The sequence below is a fragment of the Euprymna scolopes genome, chromosome 2, assembly GCF_053919585.1.
Source record: "Euprymna scolopes isolate OS-2025 chromosome 2, ASM5391958v1, whole genome shotgun sequence".
Taxonomy (NCBI): Eukaryota; Metazoa; Mollusca; class Cephalopoda; order Sepiida; family Sepiolidae; genus Euprymna; species Euprymna scolopes.
The window spans coordinates 111,335,754-111,357,080 of record NC_136483.1 but is presented as its reverse complement, the minus strand read 5'-3'; the positions used below and the strand labels follow the sequence as shown (position 1 = coordinate 111,357,080).

General features: G+C 33.7%; 1 protein-coding gene and 1 long non-coding RNA gene across 5 annotated transcripts in view; one reads left to right on the top strand and one right to left on the bottom strand.

Annotated features, from left to right (window-relative positions):
* Positions 1-21,327, bottom strand: part of LOC145294181 (solute carrier family 12 member 4-like) — a 377,042-nt gene that overhangs the window by 51,900 nt on the left and 303,815 nt on the right. For all 4 annotated transcript variants that reach the window (XM_080141297.1, XM_080141303.1, XM_080141288.1 and 1 more), the window contains 8 exons: positions 20,731-20,844; positions 16,424-16,570; positions 14,253-14,438; positions 11,846-12,057; positions 10,711-10,913; positions 8,192-8,332; positions 3,838-3,936; positions 2,160-2,217 (listed from right to left, as the gene is read on the bottom strand). In XM_080141297.1, coding sequence (XP_079997423.1) covers positions 2,160-2,217; positions 3,838-3,936; positions 8,192-8,332; positions 10,711-10,913; positions 11,846-12,057; positions 14,253-14,438; positions 16,424-16,570; positions 20,731-20,844 — 1,160 coding nt within the window. The remainder of the gene's footprint in view (positions 1-2,159; positions 2,218-3,837; positions 3,937-8,191; positions 8,333-10,710; positions 10,914-11,845; positions 12,058-14,252; positions 14,439-16,423; positions 16,571-20,730; positions 20,845-21,327) is intronic.
* The window catches only part of LOC145294196 (uncharacterized), a 113,620-nt gene that overhangs the window by 74,642 nt on the left and 17,651 nt on the right, over positions 1-21,327 (top strand). Inside the window, exon 2 of the long non-coding RNA XR_013869841.1 lies at positions 14,054-14,125. This is a non-coding gene — a long non-coding RNA (uncharacterized LOC145294196). The remainder of the gene's footprint in view (positions 1-14,053; positions 14,126-21,327) is intronic.

Genomic DNA, 21,327 nt, shown 5'->3' with positions numbered 1-21,327 from the left:
GAGTGGCCTTTGAGTCTTAAGAGTGAATCATTACTATATAAAAAAGAGTTATTAAGACGCGCTTAGAATGTGGCAATATACTGGGAGTTGTAGCGTGGCCTTCGGTCTTGGTTGTAGGAAAGACAACCTAATCACAAGGCGATGTTTTCTTTTTAATTAAATTAAATCTACTTTTTAGAGTCTTATGTGACCCTAGAATTTCACAATATTTCGGGGTTATGACCCATTTATCAAGTGTTTCTATTTATTTGCCCGAAGAGATTTCTCTGCCACTCGAGTATATTCGTTAGCTGTGTTAGGATCACATAAGACTTCAGTGATAAAAAAAAAACAAAAACACTTTCTTCTCAATTACAATAAAATAAACACCCTTTCTTCTTATATGCCCCCACGTACATTCCCGCATTTTCAGAGGCTTCTAATCTATATACCTATAAAGTTGATTATTTTTCTCGCTCTGACATTGATGTATTTCTATTTAAAATTATTAAAACGAACTTCTCAATATATCCAGTCATGGATATGTGAGCAATTACATGAAGGTTAACTAATATGCATATTCCTTTGAAAAAAAAACATGCCTTAATTAAGTATTCATTTTTTTATGGTTTCTTTTAGATGATAGGTTCCATTTCATTATTACCCTGAATTCTATTTATGCATAGTTTCTACATTCTGCATAGAATTTGAGATGAAAACGTTCTAGTACACCAATATATATTTAAGTGACATTGTCGGTGTGTGTGCAAAAAGTCTATCAAAATCCTCTCTGAATATTTGGTCTGCAGAGTTGAAATTTGATATATTGGGTATTCGAACCTGTAGCACATTTTTGATTTGGGGTTTAGCCGGTAAAATAGCTGCTAAGAGGTCAAAATTAAAAAAAAATTAAGTCTACTAATTCCTTTTTTTTTATCTGCATAAGCACTAAGTTATACGTTAAACAACGTTATTTTTTGCAGTTTTTGTATACATGCTGATTTAAATCATAATGCTCATTGATGAGGCTGGAGAGTTATATGTTTCGCTTTCGATTCTAGCTGATGCTATATGAGTCATATTTTTACTTTAGTACTACTACTATATATTAGGTACAATATAATAATCGATAGAGAATTGGCTCTATAATAAATATGAAATCTGCATGAATTAAAACTTAATATTTAAGCTTATTTTACGATTGTGCAATGTCGGACTGCCTGCTAATAAACTATATTTACCTCTCTCTCTCTCATATTACACGCAATACTAAAAACATACTACGCTACTTGTTTTTAGATGAAAGATTGTAGGAAATATAAAGTATAACAATGACTATATGTTGAAAGAATATGTATTTTCGTAATGGTTATTACAACATAGGTTCTATGTATACAGTAGTATATACTTTTCATCAAGATTTTTAAAAATTATGCTTCGCTAATGTTCGTACTAATATTCATATATCATAACATCTCAATCAGTAAAACAGAAAAAAAGAGAACATGTCTTAAACTAAAAAGTTAAAAGAATAAATATTTTATATGAATATTAGTATGAACACTGACAAAAGATATTTTTTCCATAATTTTTGTGAGCATTCATATACCATAAAATAATTAGATAATATGAAATAATATTAAATAAATAAATAAATATATATTTACATTTCTTTATATAATTTTACTACTTGTGATACTATTTACATATAAACAAATAGTACAATTTTTGTATAGCTCAAGAGTGCTTTACTAAAGCTATATTTCTGCTAATTACCACTTTGCAAGGACAAGATACCCATATTGTTGCTCATTTTTCAAAATGTTAGGCTTTATTAGTAATAATTGCAAGTTATTATCAATAAAGTTTAACATTTTGAAAATTGAGTGTTTGTTCCTTGCAAAGCGATAATTATAAGATTACACACACACATTATATATATATATATATATATATATATATATATATATATACGAGAACGTGGAATTTTAATTGGCAGCTAACCATTAAAACAAATGAGGCCAGATGTTAAAACATCTCAAATACATTTGCCAAAACTAATAAAAATATTAAAATGAGGGGAAAAAAAGAGAAAAAAAACGTATAAATCAGTATAAGGTTTCATTTAAATGAAAATGTAAAACGATTAGAAAATTACAAATTTCAGAAGCATTACTTACTTGTCTCGCAAGAGTGGACCTTCTACACATGCAGCAAAAAAGAACACAGCTGTTATATCTGTATTTTGTCAAGGGGAAATAACCAGATGAACAGATTTGTTTTTGAAACGAGCAACAAAAAACAACTTTGGAATGATATGCAACAGTCACATCTATGAAACATGATAGACCTTTTCATTAGAATTATATGTCTCCTATCGCTTTGCTTTCCATAACAACAGGATGTAACACGGTCCAAAGGTGGTGTAAACCCGTTCCTCCAAAGGTCCACCAACTGAAGCAGCCCTAACCCTATGCAGGTTGAACCAGCTTCCTCCAGAGGAGGAAGTTTCACATGAATATCAACTTCACAAACAGTCCCCAGTCGCTTGTATATCCCTTTTAAGGGAGATGACGACTTTAGGATTTTGCAATTCTTGCAGGGAGATGTCGATGTCCTCTTACATTTGGTATTTCTAAATACCAAAAACAAGTACTGACCAGGCGCACACATTGCTTAATTTTGGTGTCCTAACGAGAACTGGGGTATCAATGTGGTAATGCCGTATATTGATTATGCCTTCAAAAGGTTGCTCTGGTCAGGTACAAAAATAACCAGTAACTGGGATGTCACTATTCTATGGTAGTGGCGCCTCAGGCGGTCAATGATAAATTAATTTCTCCTCCTGAGAAAGAAGGTAATGCTTGGAAGGATGGTCTTCTAAGACAAAACCAAACTATAGCTCATACTCAAAATATAGGTTGCTAGAATGTGCCAAGATGAACCTTGGCTGGTATGAAAAAAATGTTAAAAAAAAAATGATATGCTCTGTTACAGTAAGAAGAAACCATCGATTCTGTAAGTCACCTCATCTTAACAGTCAATTTGATGCTCACATCTTACGAAGTATCATGTATTTTACGAATATCTATCAAAGAAATCCATACCCAAATAATAATGCAATTTTAAAATTAATAAAATCATTTATGATTCTTATTTTTTAAGGTGATGAGATTTTTGATATTCAATATATCTTTGATTACTTGTTGACTTTCTGAATGGTCAGACATTGATGGTCGAAAGTAAGCTGATGAAAAAGGGGTGCCACCAATTTCTTGTGGAAAGCCGAGTGAAATCTGGACATATTTGATTTCCAGAGGAAAGCAAATATATACAAGGGACGCTGACTGCTGAAGAACAGAAAATTGCCGATGGGGTTAATAAGACGAGATAATGATCAACAAATGGCATTTGATCCCTTAGTCATAATGATATCACACATACACACAATAAGAAAAACTAAGTTATCCCTATGACTTGTCTTAGCAAAATAATCATAAGATCACAAGCAAACTATTTTGTCACATTGATGATCAAACCAAAAAGAGGAGAAAAGTGAATTCTTGAATCACTCTGAAATGTATAACCATATGTCTACATTAGTTCCTGGTTATCAACTAAATTGGAGACCAGCTTGTTGTCACGTGGCAGAAAAAATAAAATTTTATTTGTATTAGTTGAACTATTGTTCTCATCTTGAGTGTTATTTTCACAACATTTCGGCTGATGTAACCTCTTATCTTCTTCAGGTGTATCTTGTTGATGATGTTAGATAGGGAATAATAAGTAATAACTTTTGTAATAACATAGAAACAAGGACATTATTATTATAGAGCTAGGCATTTTCAGAAAGGATACAAACAAATGATGTGGTGGCAATTGCTGCAACTGTTCCGGTAGGGATAGATTTTTGGGCATCAGCTAAATCTCCCGACCGGTTAGAGCCAGCCATGATACCTGGGAAAAAAAAAAAAAAAAAGAGCAATTAAAATGAAAATTAACATATCATTTATATAGAAATCAAATATATTATTTTGGTTGTATTATTTGTACTGTTGTTCTCATCTTGAGTGTTTTACAGAATATCAACTATTGTTCAGGCATTTTATGCCAATAAACTCCACGTCTATTTAAAGCTGCAGGCAGCGGTTTTACTATTTATGTATGACAAATTAAGGCATAATTGCTGCTTTCGATTTTTATGAAATTTCACTTTAGGTACCTAACATTGTTTTTAGATAGGTTTTGTATCGGAATGTCTTCGATAAGTATCAACAATTGTAATAATCCGATAAAAGAAGGAACAGGCGATTTTGACCCAAGATAACACCTTACACAGCCTAACATCACAAATGCATTTGAGAAGTTTTATTATCACACAAGCCAAAAGGCCTGACATATAAAATAAACAGTAGGTTCTTTGATATGATAGAGGTGCGTTCAAAATGAATATATCTGTTTAAAGCACAATTGCTCCATGATACTTGACTTTTTTATTTTAAACTCAAGCCTTGATCACCGCATAAGCAGTAAGTCCAGGCATATAAAAATCAACAGTAAGTCCTTTGATATGACAAGGGCGCGTTTGAAATTAATGTTTAGAACACAATTGAATCATGGTACTTAATTTTTGCATTTTAAACTTTAATTCAAGCCGTTACATATGAAAATAATTTTATAAAATCAACAGTAGGTTCTCTACAGTGCAATGTAAACTACAATATAATTGTGGACTGTCACTGTGGGGAGGCATGTGAAGCGTCCTCCTGGTGCATCGCAATGGGTCTCCATCTAGAGCAGACAATCAACTTGATTGAAAAATAGTCGATTTCTCAGATTTCGATGAGAATAAAAATATGGGAGTGTGAAACATTCGTTGATCATCATTCAATCCCGGACAACGTCGGGTCTCCTTACTAGCAAAAAATACGAGACGAGTCAAACATAAGATAAAATGTTCCCTTAAGTTAAAAGAAAAACTATTAGTTTATCTTTTTAAAATAGTAAATGTTTTTTATGCTGTTCTTTTTAATAGTTATTGTTTACCAAAAGAAAAAAAAACAATGAAAAGTAAATATAAACAAATTTAGTTCTCCCAGATCTCGGCCCATGAGTTTAACAAAAAAGTAAAAGACAAAAGTAAGTAGACCAAACAGCATGTCAGTCCATCTAAATTATAATTGATTGCTTCTTGTTCTTGATATAGCAATACTAGACACGCCCAAATATCACCCGAATATAGAATTAGCAGGAGCAGTTGTTTTGCTTTGTCATACATTTGTCGTGCATTAATTTGTTGTGCGTAATTAGTAAAAGCTTTGCATGCAGCTATGGTTCAACTGCACTTAAAATTTGCATCACGAGTCTGTAATCCCTATCTTGCTCCAAATATTAACTGTCTCGAAACTGTTCAAAGGTGTGCAATCGAGTGAATATCCCTCCATCAAACACCTTGACATATCAAAGGTCTTTGATAGGGTATGGTATAAAGGTTTACTTCACAAGATCTCCAGCTATGGTATAGCTGGAAATGTCTTAATTATTAAATCATTTCTCTCTTCATAAGAGTAGTAGTTGATGGGCAAAAATCAGAAGCTCACAGTATAAATGCTGGAGTCCATCAGGGGTCCATCCTGAGCCCAACTCTTTTCCTGATCTACATTAATGATCTTCCAAATCACATCCTTACATCATTTGTAGATATTTTTGCTGACGACACTACCATCTATGGTAGCACATCTAGGACAGTAAACGACCAAGTTCTCTCTGATTCTCTCTCCTCTGATCTTGATCACATTGTACAATGGGGAAAGGAGTGGCTGGTTACTTTTAATGCATCTAAAACCAAGCTTCTATCTTTACATCATCAACGTTCTGATCCCCATCTGGCATCAATTAAAATGAATGGCTCTCGCCTTGGGGAGGCCTCAAGTTTTGACAGGCTTCTGGGCTTGACCTTTACTCCTGATCTTAAATTGAATACGTAGATCAAATCTGTTGCCAAGGCCACTGGAAAAATGGTCAGATCCTTCTATCGATCCAGTAGATATCTCACTGCTGATGCAATTCTCTATCTATATAAGAGCCAGATACGTCCAGGGATGGAGTACTGTTGCCACATATGGGCAGGAGCTGCTAGAAAAGACTTTTCCTGCCTTGATAGGGTTCAAAATAGACTTCGTGGCCTGGTGGGAGATGTCTTTTTCTCCTTGCTGCAACCTCTATCTCACAGAAGAGATGTTGCGAGTTTGTCTCTGATGTATCGTTATTTTCATGGAAAGTGTTCGAACGAGCTTCAATCTATGGTCCCCCCTCGCCAAACTTTCACAAGAAACACTCAACTAGCTGAAAACACTATCAATAATTCCCTCCACTCTTTATCTGTGCCTAAACCTAAACATAGATTCCATGATCAAAGCTTCTTTCTTAGAACTGCACGCCTGTGGAATTGTCTTCCGTTTTCCTGCTTTCCAGCTGTCTATAATATGGTTGTCTTCAAGTCCAACGTGAACAAGTTTCTGATGAGCCGTTCCACTTAAGTTAACAAATTTACCAAACTTCCATTACTATCGATTACTATATTGTCCTTCTGACTACTGTACACTCTTTAACCCTTATCCTTGAGTGGCCTATCGGCCTTGATAAGTGGTGATGCCTATGTAAAAATAAAACCCCCAAAATTTCCATACTTTGAACACCTTGCTACCCTGTGTTTGCATTTATTCAAATTCTGACGTGCAAAGAAAAAACGATGTCAAACTTTCCAGAACGCTCGGAAAAAATATAAACAGAAAAAAGAAGAATCGAACATAAAGAAACGAAATAAAACGGAAATGAATTAGTAAATGGTACAAACGATGTTAAACTTGCGGAAGGAAGAGGAAAAATGGAAAGAGAGAATAAAGAAATAAACAAAATGTAAAGTTCGTAGAAACAGAAACAGAGCATAGTTTATAAAAATAAAAATAAATAAATAAAAATGAAAAGAAACGATGGTGAACTTGCCGAAAAAGAGAGGAAACACGGAAAGAGAGAAGAAATAAAATTGAGAAAGGGAAAGATCGGGAAAACGAAAAACAGAGGGAAGATACATGGACCCCCCCTCCCAAAAGCCAAGAAAACGGTGTTGTAATTGCCGAAGAATGCGAAATAAACCGGAATTGAAGTATCATAAGTTTTAATGCACTGTAAGGAAATGTAAAGTTTTTTTGGTTTGTGTTTTTATTTTTAACCAACGTAAAAGTTAGCGTGGTGCATTTCACCTTAATTGCAGTCCAGTTTTTATGAAAACCAAAACCGGCGTTCGTCCTTATTTGTCTCTTGTGAATGGTCATGGACGGTGCAAATGAGTGGCGGTGGAAGTATGAATTTTTTAGAGAGAGATGAAGTTACTACTTCCAGTGATCGTAACCAGTTTTGGCAGTGAACTGGCACCAAATATAATATAGGAAGCTCCGATCTGCGAGTTAGTGGATAGCTAATATGCCTATAACACACCTCAGATATCGTGATGCAGTTTGTGCATAGTACATCTGCATAAAATGTCTAGATTCTTAATCCTATTAAGGTCAAAGTCATACGTGAAAAATGAGTTCATTATATATATATAGATAGATAGAGAGGGAGAGAAGAGATAATACTAAACCTTATGTCTAGAATACTTATAATTTTGATCAAAATGCATTACATGATTTCATTCTAGAAAAAGTCTAAAATTTAAGGCTTAAATATATGAAAAAGAAACTGAATCTTACTTTATTGATGTCTGATAACGGATCAGATTACATGCAAATCTCATATATCTCAATTTGCAAATGGGAGTTACGTATATTTTGTTCCCTAAAAACTCTTTAAAATACTATTAAAAAATTTAAAATTTGAGGAACGTTTAAGTATTAATATTTACTACTTATTGTTAAAATTTCACAAACGGATTCAACCTACTTTGAATAAAATAAATTCAACTAAATACAGCCCATATTGAGACTCCTTACACTTAACAGCTGTATTTCAATATTCATAATAACCGATTAATTAGTTCAGGAGTGAATTCTGTACATGTAAATATATAAACATACCTAACTCCATAAAGATTGTCCACATCTGAGGATTCACAAGATGTTGAAACATTTGTCTGTGGATAATCATGATAAATATAATTATATTTAATATACATACACAAACACACACATATATATAAGGTATAGCTCACCTGTGACTGATGGGAAATAAATAGCGAGTAGTACCATGAAAGTGGTTGTGATATCAGCGATGATTTCTCCCCGTGCACTGTCACCTTTGTCAACTGAACCAGGAATATTTTCTATTGGAGAATATGCACTAAATGCATTACCTGAAATGAAAAAAAAAAAATATATATATAAACAAACAAAAGACAAACCTCTCACAATGAGAGCAGAACCGAATGAAGGCAGCAGATTTGTGACAAAGGGATAGCTATCCTATCAGACATAAAGGTACATTAATAATTAATGATCATAAAATGTACTTAGCTTTAGTACTTTTACAACATAACCGATTGTCAAAAGCGTCTCTGACTATGAATAATCGAGTTGCCCCAGTCAGAGATGATTGATGATACTGTGAAACTGCAATAAAGTGTCAAAACTAAGTACATTTTATCATCATTATTATAGATATTGCTCTCTCATTATATATATATATATATATATATATATGCAATGTCTCCATTCAGTCTTAAGAGACAATCGACACCCATATAAGGGTAGCTGCACACATAATTGTGAGGCAAAGGTTATGCAATCCCCAACCATGCGTCTCCTGAATCGGCACTGCTTGAGTCCAGTGGCAAGGAGAGGCCTAAGACTGACTGCAAACAATGGTCACCCATTTTAGTACTGACCAGGTTCAAGGTTGAATAATCTGATGGGAACTGGTGTGTCAATGTGATTATGCAGTACATTATATATATATATATATATATATATATATATATATATATATATATATATATACAGAGAGAGAGAGAGAGAGAGAGAGACAGACAGACAGACAGACAGACAGAGACAGAGAGATACATTAGTAGTAGAATACCTGCCCCAGGATGAGTAAAATCAATAAATATAGTATTAGTTTTGTAATAATTTCTTTCTCGTTTTTAGAGAATATAGTATAGTTTCGGTGGCACTGCTATAAATGGCAAAGGTTTACAAAAATAAATAAAATAATGTGTTCACATTATGCTCATCTTGCCATAAGTTAAATAGTTCAGAATTTTACCGAGCACACGTATATATTAATGATACTCAAGGATGTGCTCCAATCCTTTGAAACTGTATTACTTAATATAACTCAAAATTTGATGTAGAGCAATTCTTTTCTCCATTAAATATTTTGTATCTAACTTATTTTAGATTTTGGGTTAGATTTGGGGTGTGTGTGCGAGTTTTGGTGAACCTATCCTCTAAATTGTACAATGTACAAGAAAAAAATCCCTTCCTATGTTACTCAGTGAGTTGTTGAGAATACATATTCTAAAATCCATGATGAGCATAATGTGAACACATTATTTTATTTATTTTTGTAAACCTTTGCCATTTATAGCAGTGCCACCGAAACTATACTATATTCATTAGTTTAGGAGATTACCCAATATATTTATATGCATACACATACCTTATATATACCTAACTTATAAACGAAATCTAAATGTTAACAAACGTAAACATCTCAGCAGGTCAAAGAACTCTAACTTTTACCTAATGATTAATGCCTTACGCGTAGTTATCCTGCCAGTGATTTCATTACGAGAACTCTACCATGGAGGGAGTAATATATATATATATATATATATATATATATATATATATACTAATTAGATCCCATGGGAATTCCACTGTGCTTTCTTTATTAATAAGTATATGTATGTATAATTTACTTTTAATACTAATATTCCTTTTGAAACAATATATGTATGTCAGGGTTAATTCTATTAAGAAAAAATGTCTTTTTTCCCATAAAAATAATTGTCATTATCAACTTAATATTCTTTAGATATATAAAGAGAATATAGGTTATAGGTTAGCAAATTGGAGACTTGCCACTTCTTACTAAGAAGTGCTTCAGAATAAAGCGATGAAGGGCGAAAATCAATTCATTATTTTAGATCAACACATAAGAAAATGAAACTAATTTTTTTAAATTGGAAATTTAAAATTTTAGTTTTATTACAATTATTTTTCTAATAGTTTGAATGCTTTTTTTTTTATAAATACGTTTCTTTTTAAGAAGTTTCATTCATCCATTGTGTGGTCTCGTGTTTTAAATATAAGTATAACAAACTAAAAAAATGTTAATTTTTTTAGTTTGTTATACTTATATTTAAAATAATAATTTTTGGTCTGTCATATGTTTAAAGTAAGCTTTTCTTTGGTCTGTCATTCTTATATTAGAAGTAACATTTTTTGTATATCAAATTTGTGTTTCAAGTACGATTTTATTTTGACTGCTACACTTATTTTTTTATAGTTTTTTTTTTGGTTTGTCACACATATATACATAGTAGTTCTGTGTAGCTCTTTTTGGACGGTCATGCTTAAGTTTTAAATAGCAAATAAATTCAACTAATCGAAAAAAGAGCTAAAGAAAGTAATCTGTATTAAAATAGACGCACATATTTTCTGGCAAGTATATAAAATGTTATGTATAACGTCCAATGAAATTGAAGTAAAGAAATGAATGGATATTTACTTGAGAAAAGTCCGCTGGTGATTCCGGGAATTCCTGGAACATAGCGCAGTTCATTGGAGTAGAAATAGTTACAGCTGTCAGTATTGTTACCATTACCACAGTAATGGGCATAGACGGGACCGCTGATATTTTTATCACACCAAATAGATCCATTATATGTGACAGACTCGAGGGTGAGAAGACGATTACCTAAAACACAAATGCTATAAGAAAAAAACAAAAAACAAAAAAAAAAAAAACGTAAAACAATTGATATGGAGTAAAATTCTGAGGAATTCAAAAATGTATTCTTCTTCATAAACATTTTAAAATTAGAAAAGGATTCCTGTCATAGTTTTACAATCTCAAAAGGTTCTCGTTATAAACATGTGAAAATTTCAAAAGATTCTTGACATAATATTTGAAAATTTCAAAAAGGTTCTTGTCATAATATTTGAAAATTTCAAAAGATTTTGTTATATTTAAAAATTCTAAAAATGTTTCTGTCATAACTATTAGAAAATTTCAAAAGGTTTCGGTCATAAATGTTTGAAAATTCCAAAAGGTTTCTGCCATAAGGATTCATTAGGTTGTTAGTTTGTTTTACAGCATATCAACCGTCTACAATACTGAATCCAGTGATTTTGGAAGCAGTTTTTATGCTTCAAGTTCTTTATATCTTCAAATATTTATTCCTGGAGTTTGAAAGTTTTTTTTTAATGATTTTGCACAACAAGACTGAGTTTTGCCAAGGGGAAGGGAAAAAAGTCAAGCAATAACATCAAGATTTGGTGTATTTAATGTTAGGAAGTCAGTATCTTCAGACAACTTGATCTGATAACATCAGTCATGAATATTTAAAAATTTTCACAAGGTTCTTGTAATAAATATTAAATAATAATATATATAAAAAATACACTTGTTATAAGTATTGACTAATATACATAACAAATATATGAGTTGTCATAAATAATGAATAATAATATATGTAACAAACACACAGAATGTCATAAATATTGAATATATAAAACAAATGCATGGGTTGTCATAAATATTGTATAATATATATATATATATATATATATATATATATATATATACAAATATAAGGGTTGTCCAGCTACTTATCAAACGTGATGGAAAAAAGAAAACTTACTAAATACTTCTGCTTTCGTCGGTTACAAAGATTCCGATGTAGATGCTGATGATGGAGAAAATGACACAGCCAAGGGAGAGGGTGGCAAATTTACTCACAAAACGAACTCCGATGAACACAAACGTGGCTAATAAGATCAACGTTCCCGTTCCGTAGATACGGAAATTATGATACATATCATCAAATATGGACATTTGCGGTGCTATATAGGTCTGTGAAAGAAAAGGATAAGACAAAATATAAGAGAACAAATATTGGGGACCATAAGCAACAGATTTGACTATTTATAGCTGTTTATCATCATAATCAGTTTATCGTCTGTTTTATATGTTGGCATGTGTTTTGGATGACTTTTAGAAATTGACTCCAAACTAATCTCTTTCATTCGAATCTGACCTTATCGGTTCTTGCCATATATACTATATATACTAATCCAAGAACTATCATCCATTCTTTAAATGTGAACAAACCAACAAACCTCCTGTTCTGCACACATTTCTCTACACTAAATTTAACCTGCCTCTGAGATCATTAAATATAAACCATTCTTTAAGATTCACAATACATATCCATTGTATAATTTTCATCATTACTCTCCATTCAACACATTCTCAATCCACATTGACCAAGTTTCACTTCTATACCCCACACTGTACATGCGATTAATAGTAGTTATGTTTTGCTGGCAATTATTGGCAAAAGTTCTCTGAACTTACTACATCCATTCATAACTGTTGCAATCACACCAGCTCCTTCCTTTGCTTATATATAATTAAATGAGCAAAAAAAAACGATGACCATTATCTTGTAGAACAGAAAATGTGCTTTTTAATGATATATAACACTTTGCCAAATATCCAAACATGTTTTAGAACAAAAAATTTTTATGAAACAGCGTAAGCTTATGCAACAACCTAACAATACTTGAAGGGGATTGTTAACGATTCACCAAACTACTTAATTATTGTCTTTTGATATTATTTCAATTCTCATGGCCCTTATCTTCCCATGAAGGCAAAGTTAGGTGGTTTTAATTGTTGGGAAGTCTAGCTCCCCAAAAAGGATACTTTGAATTGGGACGAAAATCCATGTATAATAATATCAGTTCCTCGCGTTATGACTTCTGTAATCAATCAAAAAGTAAAGTTTATATACTAATGGCACTTCTTCCTATGCAAGTTGACTGCCAGAGCCATCTAGCTTTAGAAACTCCAAACAGCCAATTTGCAAAAGGGAAATAATTAAATTAAAAGTACCATTAGCATCCACTTAGAAATGTAGGTGGGTCATGTGATTGGCAATAAATTAATCTCTCCCGAAAAGAAGGATGTAAAGCCTTAGAGAATGGCTTCCTGATACAGAACTGATACCACACATTAACGAAATACTTGTTATTTATACATTAACATCTGACTTGGGCCAAATTTTATGATGAAGATCTTTTGGGATGTAGTTTCCTGTGCATGTGTAAATGCTGTCCTGCAAACCCAAACCATCAGATATATATTAGTAAATAGATACTGGATGCAATAAAATTATTATTATTATTATCAGACTTTCTCTAGGCCGCTTCACCACATTATTGAGAACAGAACATTCCCCCAAGATGTGGTCATTCTGTTGTGTCAACACGTGTGGATAAGCAGGTTTTATTTAAGTACTTGCTAAAAGGCATTTTCAGGGTTGTCGAGGAGGTTCTACCACTGGCTAGGCTCAACCTCTCTTAATTTCCATCATTTCATGAAAACCAGAGCGAAAACATGCTTAAATAAAGTCACCCTTTCATTAAGAGCTAAATTAATCAAACTGTTAAGGACATGTAGTTAGTGAATAAGTAATGAAAATAATCAAGTGGTGTAAAATATGTTTTTCATATGTATGTTTATTAGTATGTATTTGATGATTTGGATTCGTGGGATGGCATTCAAATATACACAGAAAATCAGGCTCATGGAGTCAACGTGTGCATTCAGATGTCACCTCAGCCCACTGTAGATAGAAATGGCTCAAAGTGAGAGAAATGGAAAGTTCGTTAGGAAACGTTGAGTGGACAGCATGTGTAAAGAAATTACTTAAGAATCTATGATAAATTAATTGCTAAGGCCCCAGATGTCAGTAACCTACAATATCCCCACCTCCACTAGCAGATGTGAACGCAAGATTACTAGCTAAATAATCAATCTTTCTCCATTTTTTTTTTAATTTCAGGCAAGAATGCCTCTCTCTATGTTGATGATTGTAGATGAAATGCCCAAGTTATGAGAGGAGAAGCAACAGGAGGTAAGATTTCAGTGTGCTTATATGATTGTGATTTGCAGTCTATAAAAAAACATTTACTTTGTGACTTTGAGAATTTATGCCTTCTCTTGGAGAGAAGTTATGTACAATAATAGCAAATGTTACTTACCAAGAGGATTTCCACTGCACCAATGATATACATGGATGATGCTACAGAGGTTCCAAGATAGAATAGGATACCAACTGCACCTCCAAATTCTGGACCTAATGACCGCGATATCATGAAATAGGAGCCTCCTGCAGGTACAACGCCGTTTGTAGCAATTGCACTCATGGAAATGGACGTCAGCATAGTCTGTTGAGAAAAAGGAAAAACAAAAGGATAAAAAATATGTGACAGAAATAATAAAAGAACTTTGCAGACGGTTTAAGTTTTTGGACACTGATTCAAACGTTTTTCATTGATAAATCACCATTTATAAAGGCCAAAACTACTGAAGAATATTTAACTTTACTAGTCGTAATTTGTAATACAATAATTATCGATTTCATATTCATTTTAATGCCTTCTCAAAGTCAGAATCAAATAGAAATTTGTTTGATGTATGAATGCTTGATTCAGACTAGCCTAATTTTTCTTATCCTATATTATTGACATAAATATATTTTATTTTGCTCGAGTTTTATTTTCGGAAAATACTTATTCAAGCTAAGAAAACTTTTTCAGTGGAAACATTTTCCCTTACGGAAACAAATTTAAACTAAGTTATTGTTGCAAAACTAAATGCATATAGTAATTAAATTATGCTACTTATGTGCATTATTATTTGTTCTTTAATATTAATTGATGAATGTCAAATACTAAAACAAGCTTAAAAACAATTTGATTTCAAAATTAAAACTAAAATTAATTCAAGGCATGAATTACAAGTTGAAATGTAAAAACTCCTATGCGTTAAGACTTATTATACATTGATGGCAACATACTCGCTACACCAAATAGAGTTTGAAAATTATGAATATCAAACCATCTTTTGTAGGCCGAAATGATGACATCAATAAAAATATTTAAAAAACAACAACAAAAAAAAAACGAAAAAATTTTTTGGTCACAAAGCACAAAGAACTAAAAATTAATGTAATACAAAACAAGTATTTTACAGCCATTTAATATTGCTATACATCTTATGAGATAACTGACCAATTTTTATGATTTCGGGTTCAAATGAACAGCTGCAACAAGAATTGGAATACACCCTACTAAAGCCCGATTCTCACAGCTGGTGAATTTCAAAAATGCAGTGTGGATGTGAGGACACCAGAAGAACGATATGCAATAAAATTTTGTCTTAAACACGGAAACTTGTCCAAATAAAGAATTTCATTTCAGGGCCGTCGTGTGTCTATAGTGCACAGTTTGATGTCAGTGTAGGAACTCTACCCACAATTATTCGTGAGGAGTTGAAGATGTGGAAAATTTGTGTGAAGTTTATTCCAATGGTGCTGCATTCTTGTCACAGACTATTCAACAGTTCCTCACCCTTCCTATAGTCCAGACCCTGCTACCTGTCACTTTTGCTTATTCCCTAAACTCAAGGAAAACCTTAGAGGCTGTCGTTATGAGGCATTTGAGGGGATGAAAGAGGTTGTGACATCCATGGGGCTTTCCAGAAGTTGTTGCAATGGTATAACAAGTGCATTGCAACCAGATGATATTACTTTGAAGGGGACTAGAATTTCATCCCTGTACTGTCAACAGAAGTGTCCATATGAAAAAAGTCTGGAAACTTATTGATTGCACCTTGTATTCCCAAAGTTATACCACGGAAACTTTGACAACTCAAAAACTATTTATCTGATCAGACTGAGATTTTCATGGCGGTTAAGTGCATCAGTTACATGCATAAAACTTATAAAAATCACAAGTTGAAATTCTGTCAAAATCTCACCCCTGACAAAACTTTTCAAGATGTAGATAAAGGAAAGAAGTCATGGTTATACAAGATGCTAAGTTTCATTGGATACAATATGGGCCAAGTAGTGAATCTTTGCAATGAGCAGGACCAAAGCTATCGCCAAAAGTTTGACCTTTTCTGTAACCTTGATCTTTGACATAGAACTGATTTAATTTTTGAATATTTAAGTTAGATCAAGCACTGTGGATTCAAGACTGCCCATCAACAGTGATAAACTCTGTATTATTTGAACTATTCAGACTACTGTTCTTATCTGTAGTGTTATTCATACAACTTTTTGGCCGATGTAATCTCTAACCTTCTTCAGGTATATCGTAGTGACAAACTAAATGGAAAACAATTTCCAGTAAAAATTAGTACTTACCGTAGAGCAGCAGACTAATACAATGAAAAATGATTCAATGGCACCAGCAGACCCAACAATCCATGTCATTCGGACAAACAACAGGACACCAAAGATATTTTGGATACAGGGAAGATAGACTCCCATAAGTGTTCCAAGTTTTGCTCCCTGTAAAAAAAAAAGAACAAAATAAATTTTAAAATGACATTTTGCATCATTATTTTCTTTATACAGAACTAGGTGTGTGTTGAGCACTAAAAAAAAAAAAAAAACTGGTAGTAGGCAGGTGGGATCGAACCCATGACGCGAAGGCGGAAAAGACAGTGAAAGAAAACCTGACATCTTATCGCTACACCATGATGCGTTCAAATTTAGTGATGTCAATCAAAATGTTGACTTGCAGAAATGGATAGTTACGTAAATGAGTTCACGCAGGCGCAGCTTTCCACTTTCTGCCATATTTGTTTGCCTACGATGTTGGGGAAAACCAGCTTCCCCCAAAAAGGGGGAGCTCTAGCAGTGACTAAATGATTAGCAATTGTTTGATATGAAGGGTTTCCTCCACATTGATCAAAGCTAATTGCCTTCAAGATGTCCTGGCCCAGAAGGCGCTTGTGTTTGCTTCGATCAGTTTCGTTTATTTATATGAAAAAGATGAACAAGCATTAGAAAGGACGGGATTTTTTAAAAGTCGATCAAAATAAAGATAGAGACGATGGCCGTTTTCGAATCTAAGATGTTATAATCTAGGAAGTATAAGGAAACTTCTCCTGGAATCTAACCGACGCGAGAACTCCCACCAAAAAAGCCTTTCATGGACACAGAGAAATGCGCGCATGCCCATTTTGCGTTTTATATATTATACTAGCCTAGGTGCCCAGCATTGCCCGGGTGTTTGGAGGTGTGTGTTGAGCAAAAAAAAAAAAAAATAGTGGTAGTAGGCAAGCAGGCTCAAACTCGTACCATGAAGGAGGAAAAGAATGTGAAAAAAAAAGTGACGTCTTTGTTATTGCACTCATTGCCAAAACAGAAGTAGCAGTGGTTTAAATTAAGGCTAGTCAATCGAAAATAAGGGATGACTTTCGAAAATAACCGACCCCTCCTTGTAGAAAAGTGCCCAGTTGAGGGTGAAGAATTAATGTTTTTAGCCAATTTTTCGATATTTTCGTCCAAATGGTCAAAATTCCAAACGATACCGATCTTGTGAAAATCCATCGCCTTTGTCAAAAGTTTTAGGCAGACATACAAGCATATATATACATACATTTAAACAGACAGGTGAGATTTATATAATAGATTAGCGGGGTGCCTGGCGTTGCCTGGGTACTTGGAGGTGTGTTTTGAGCACAAAAAAAAATAGTGTTAGTTGGCAGGCAGGCTCAAACCCGTGACGCAAGGTAGAAAAGAAAGTGAAACAAAACCTGACGTTTTACTGCTACACTATCACGCGACAGGAAGTGAAAAGCGTTCAAATTTAGTGATGACAATCAAAAAGTTGACTTGCAAAAATGAATAGTTAAGTGAATGAGTTCATGCAGTCGCAGAAATGAACGTCTGTTAAGAATCATCCACTTAAGTCTGGCTGTAGGCCAGTTTTTGCCGTATCTGGGGAAAACCAGCTCCCCACAAAAAGCGAGCTCTGGCAGTATCGAAATAAATAGCAATTGTCTGATATGAAAGGTTTCTGCCAAACTGATCAAAGCTAATTGCTTTTCTGGATGTCCCGGTCGAGAAGGCCGGCAAACGTGTTCACTTTGATTAGTTTTGCTTTATTTATACGAAAAAGAAAAGCAAACAAGCAAAAGGATGGAATAGAGGGAATTTTTTAAAATCTGAGATATTATAATCTAGGGAGTATAAAGAAAGTTTTAAATAATTGTAACCTCGTCGAGAAGCCTGGCGAAAAAAGCCTTTCTTGGACATACAAAAACACACGTGCCCATTTTGCCTTTTATATATATACTAGCAGGAGGTACCCGACGATGCCCGAGTGTCTTGAGGTAAATCAAAACTCCGGGGGGGGGGGGGGTTAAATTATAAAAAAAAATGTTTTGGTAGGTGAGTGTATGAGGATCGAACCCGTACCCTTGAGTTGGAAATTAATGTGTGAAAAAAAACCGTGCTACGTTAACCATTGAGCCACGGCGACAGACAACATTAAGCAGGTTATTTAACTATAAAAACAGGCATGCACAATAAAAGTTAACTCTGCTGCTTCCATTTGACCTAATTAAGAAGGTCAAATAGAAGTCACACAGCGTTTGGGTTTGTTTACCCAAATTTAACTGTTTCTTCCCCCAACAGATGTTGGGGAGGGGGAAAGCAGCTCCCAATTGTCCAGATTGAATAGCAACTGTCTGATCAAAGCTGATTGCTTCTGGAGTTTTTCCCGGCGCAATGCTGAAGACGTCGTTTGAGTTTAGTTTCACTTTATTTATACTAAAAAGCCCAATCAACACGCGAGAAGCCAAAATAGCAATAATTTTGTAAAAATCGACATAAATAAATCTATACGATACATGGTTTCCTAATTCCTAGATATTATTATATAGGACCTATATACACAGTTGTAAGCAATAGTAACGAACCCGGGACTGTGTGCGAGAAAAGCCTTTGCCAGACATACACGAAATGGTCACACACATTTTGCCTTTTATATATATAGAAGATAGACTAGTGGAGGTGCCTGGTGTTGCCCGGGTGTTTGCAGTTGTGAAAAAAAAAAGTGTTAGTAGGCAGGCAGGTTTGAACCCTAGATGCAAAGGCAGAAAAGAAAGTGAAAGAAAACCTGAGAGTTTACTGCTGTGCCATAACATGACAGGAAGTGAAAAGCGTTCAAATTTAGGGATGTCAATCAAAAAGTTGACTTGCTAAGTGAATGAGTTCATGCATGCGCAGAAATGAACATCTGGCTGGAGGTCAGTTATTTGTTTCACACGAGGTTGGGGAAAACCAGCTCCCCCAAAAAGGGAGCACTCTGGCAGTGTCTTAATAAATAGCAATTGTCTGATATAAATGTTTTCCCCCACATTGATCAAAGCTGATTGCCTTCAAGACGTCCCGCCCAGGAAGGCCAGGTTGACGTATTTGCTTCAATTAGTTTCATTTTATTTATACGAAAAAGACAAACAAACACCAAGAACCAGGAATTTTTTAAAACTCGATCAAAATAAAGATAGAGACAGCGTCCGTTTTGGAATCGAAGATATTATAATCTAGGAAGTATAAGGAAACTTAAGTATAAGTAACCTTGTCGATAACCCCCACCAAAAAAGCCTTTCTTGGACATACAAAAACGCGTGCGTCCATTTTGCCTTTTATATGATAGACTAGTCTGTATGCTCGATGTTGCCCGGATGTTTGGAGGTGTGTGCTATAGCAAAAAAAAAAAAAAAAGGCTGTAGTAAGCAGGCAGACTCAAATCCGTGACGTGGAGGTGGAGAAGAAAGTGGAGGTGTGTGTAAGGGTATTCGTTGAGCACAAAAAAAAAAAAAAAAAAGCGGCAGTAGGCAGGCAGACTCGAACCCATACCGCAAAGGAGGAAAAGAAAGTGAAAAAAAATAAATGTGATGTGTTAGTTGTTGCGCCCATCGCCGAACCGGAAATGACATATAGGTTTAAATTAAGGCTAGACAATCGGAAATATCGGAGTAAGGGGGGATGACTTTCGAAAATATCGGCAAAAAAAAAAACGACCCTTTCCTGTAGAAAAGTGCCCAGTTGTGGATGGAATTAATATTTTTGGCCAATTTTTTTATATTTGTCGTCTGAAGGGTCGAGCTTTAAAATGATACCGATCTCGTGAAAATCCGTCGCCTCTGACGAAAGGTTTTGTGAGACATACAAACATACATACATACATTTACACAGACAAGTGAGGTTCAAATTATAGATTGACAAGAAGTCGCTAGGGGATCACTGACAGATTTTTAACTTGAATGGATTTTTTTATTTTTGATGTTACCTTAATGGAATTTTAACATAATATGATGAAGACAATCGATATTTGTTAAAAAAAAAAAAAAATTGAAAAATAATTTATTCATGAAAAATGTTTAAAATGGTTTCCATTTTCAGCTTCACAAACTCGTGCCATTTCCAAAATATTATCCATGATGGATTGCAGGATCACTTATGATTTGATTCCACAACTTCATTTCTGATGAGCCTTTAATTCTTGTATAGTTTCAGGTTTGTTAACTAGAAAGAGTTGCTGATAGACTTTTGATCAGAGCTTCTTCCTTGGTCATTTACATTACATTAACAAGATTGTTTTCTCAACTGATATCCCACACTAGTGAAAGGAAAATTAAAGTTTGAAAAGTTACCTTGCTTTTTTTAGGGGCCGCCTCTTCTTCTTCAAGGTTAGGAGCAATTCCAGCCTGATAGCTTCCAATTCGGTTGATAATTTGTGAGATCTTTCCGCGTTGCTGGAGATCTTCCTACACAAAATAAATAGAACGTAAAAGAGTTTATATTCTTCAGTCTTTCTTGCTTAAGTTTGACATTTTAATCAGTTTATTTGAGTTTGATATAGTCTTTTGGTTGTTTTGTACTGCTTAAGTTTGACATAATATTTTCGTCAGTAAGTCATGCTTAAGTTTAAAATAGCATTTTCATCTATCAGTCATTCATGCATATGAACTTTCAATAAATAATTACATTAGTTTACATGAAATATTACACACTATTTCTTAATATTACTTGCATATCATAATAGTAGTTAAAATAATTTGTTTTTGAAAACCTAATAAAATATACCGTTTTATTAAAACGATGCAAGCAGCTCCTGGTGTCACTTATGGACTTATTAATGCTGAATAGTCGATTTTCTTATGGTAAGTCTAATTGTATTGTCTTTTTTAAAGATACAAAATCAGTAAAAATCTCTCCCTCTTACAAAAAAAAATAAAAATAAAAAAAGA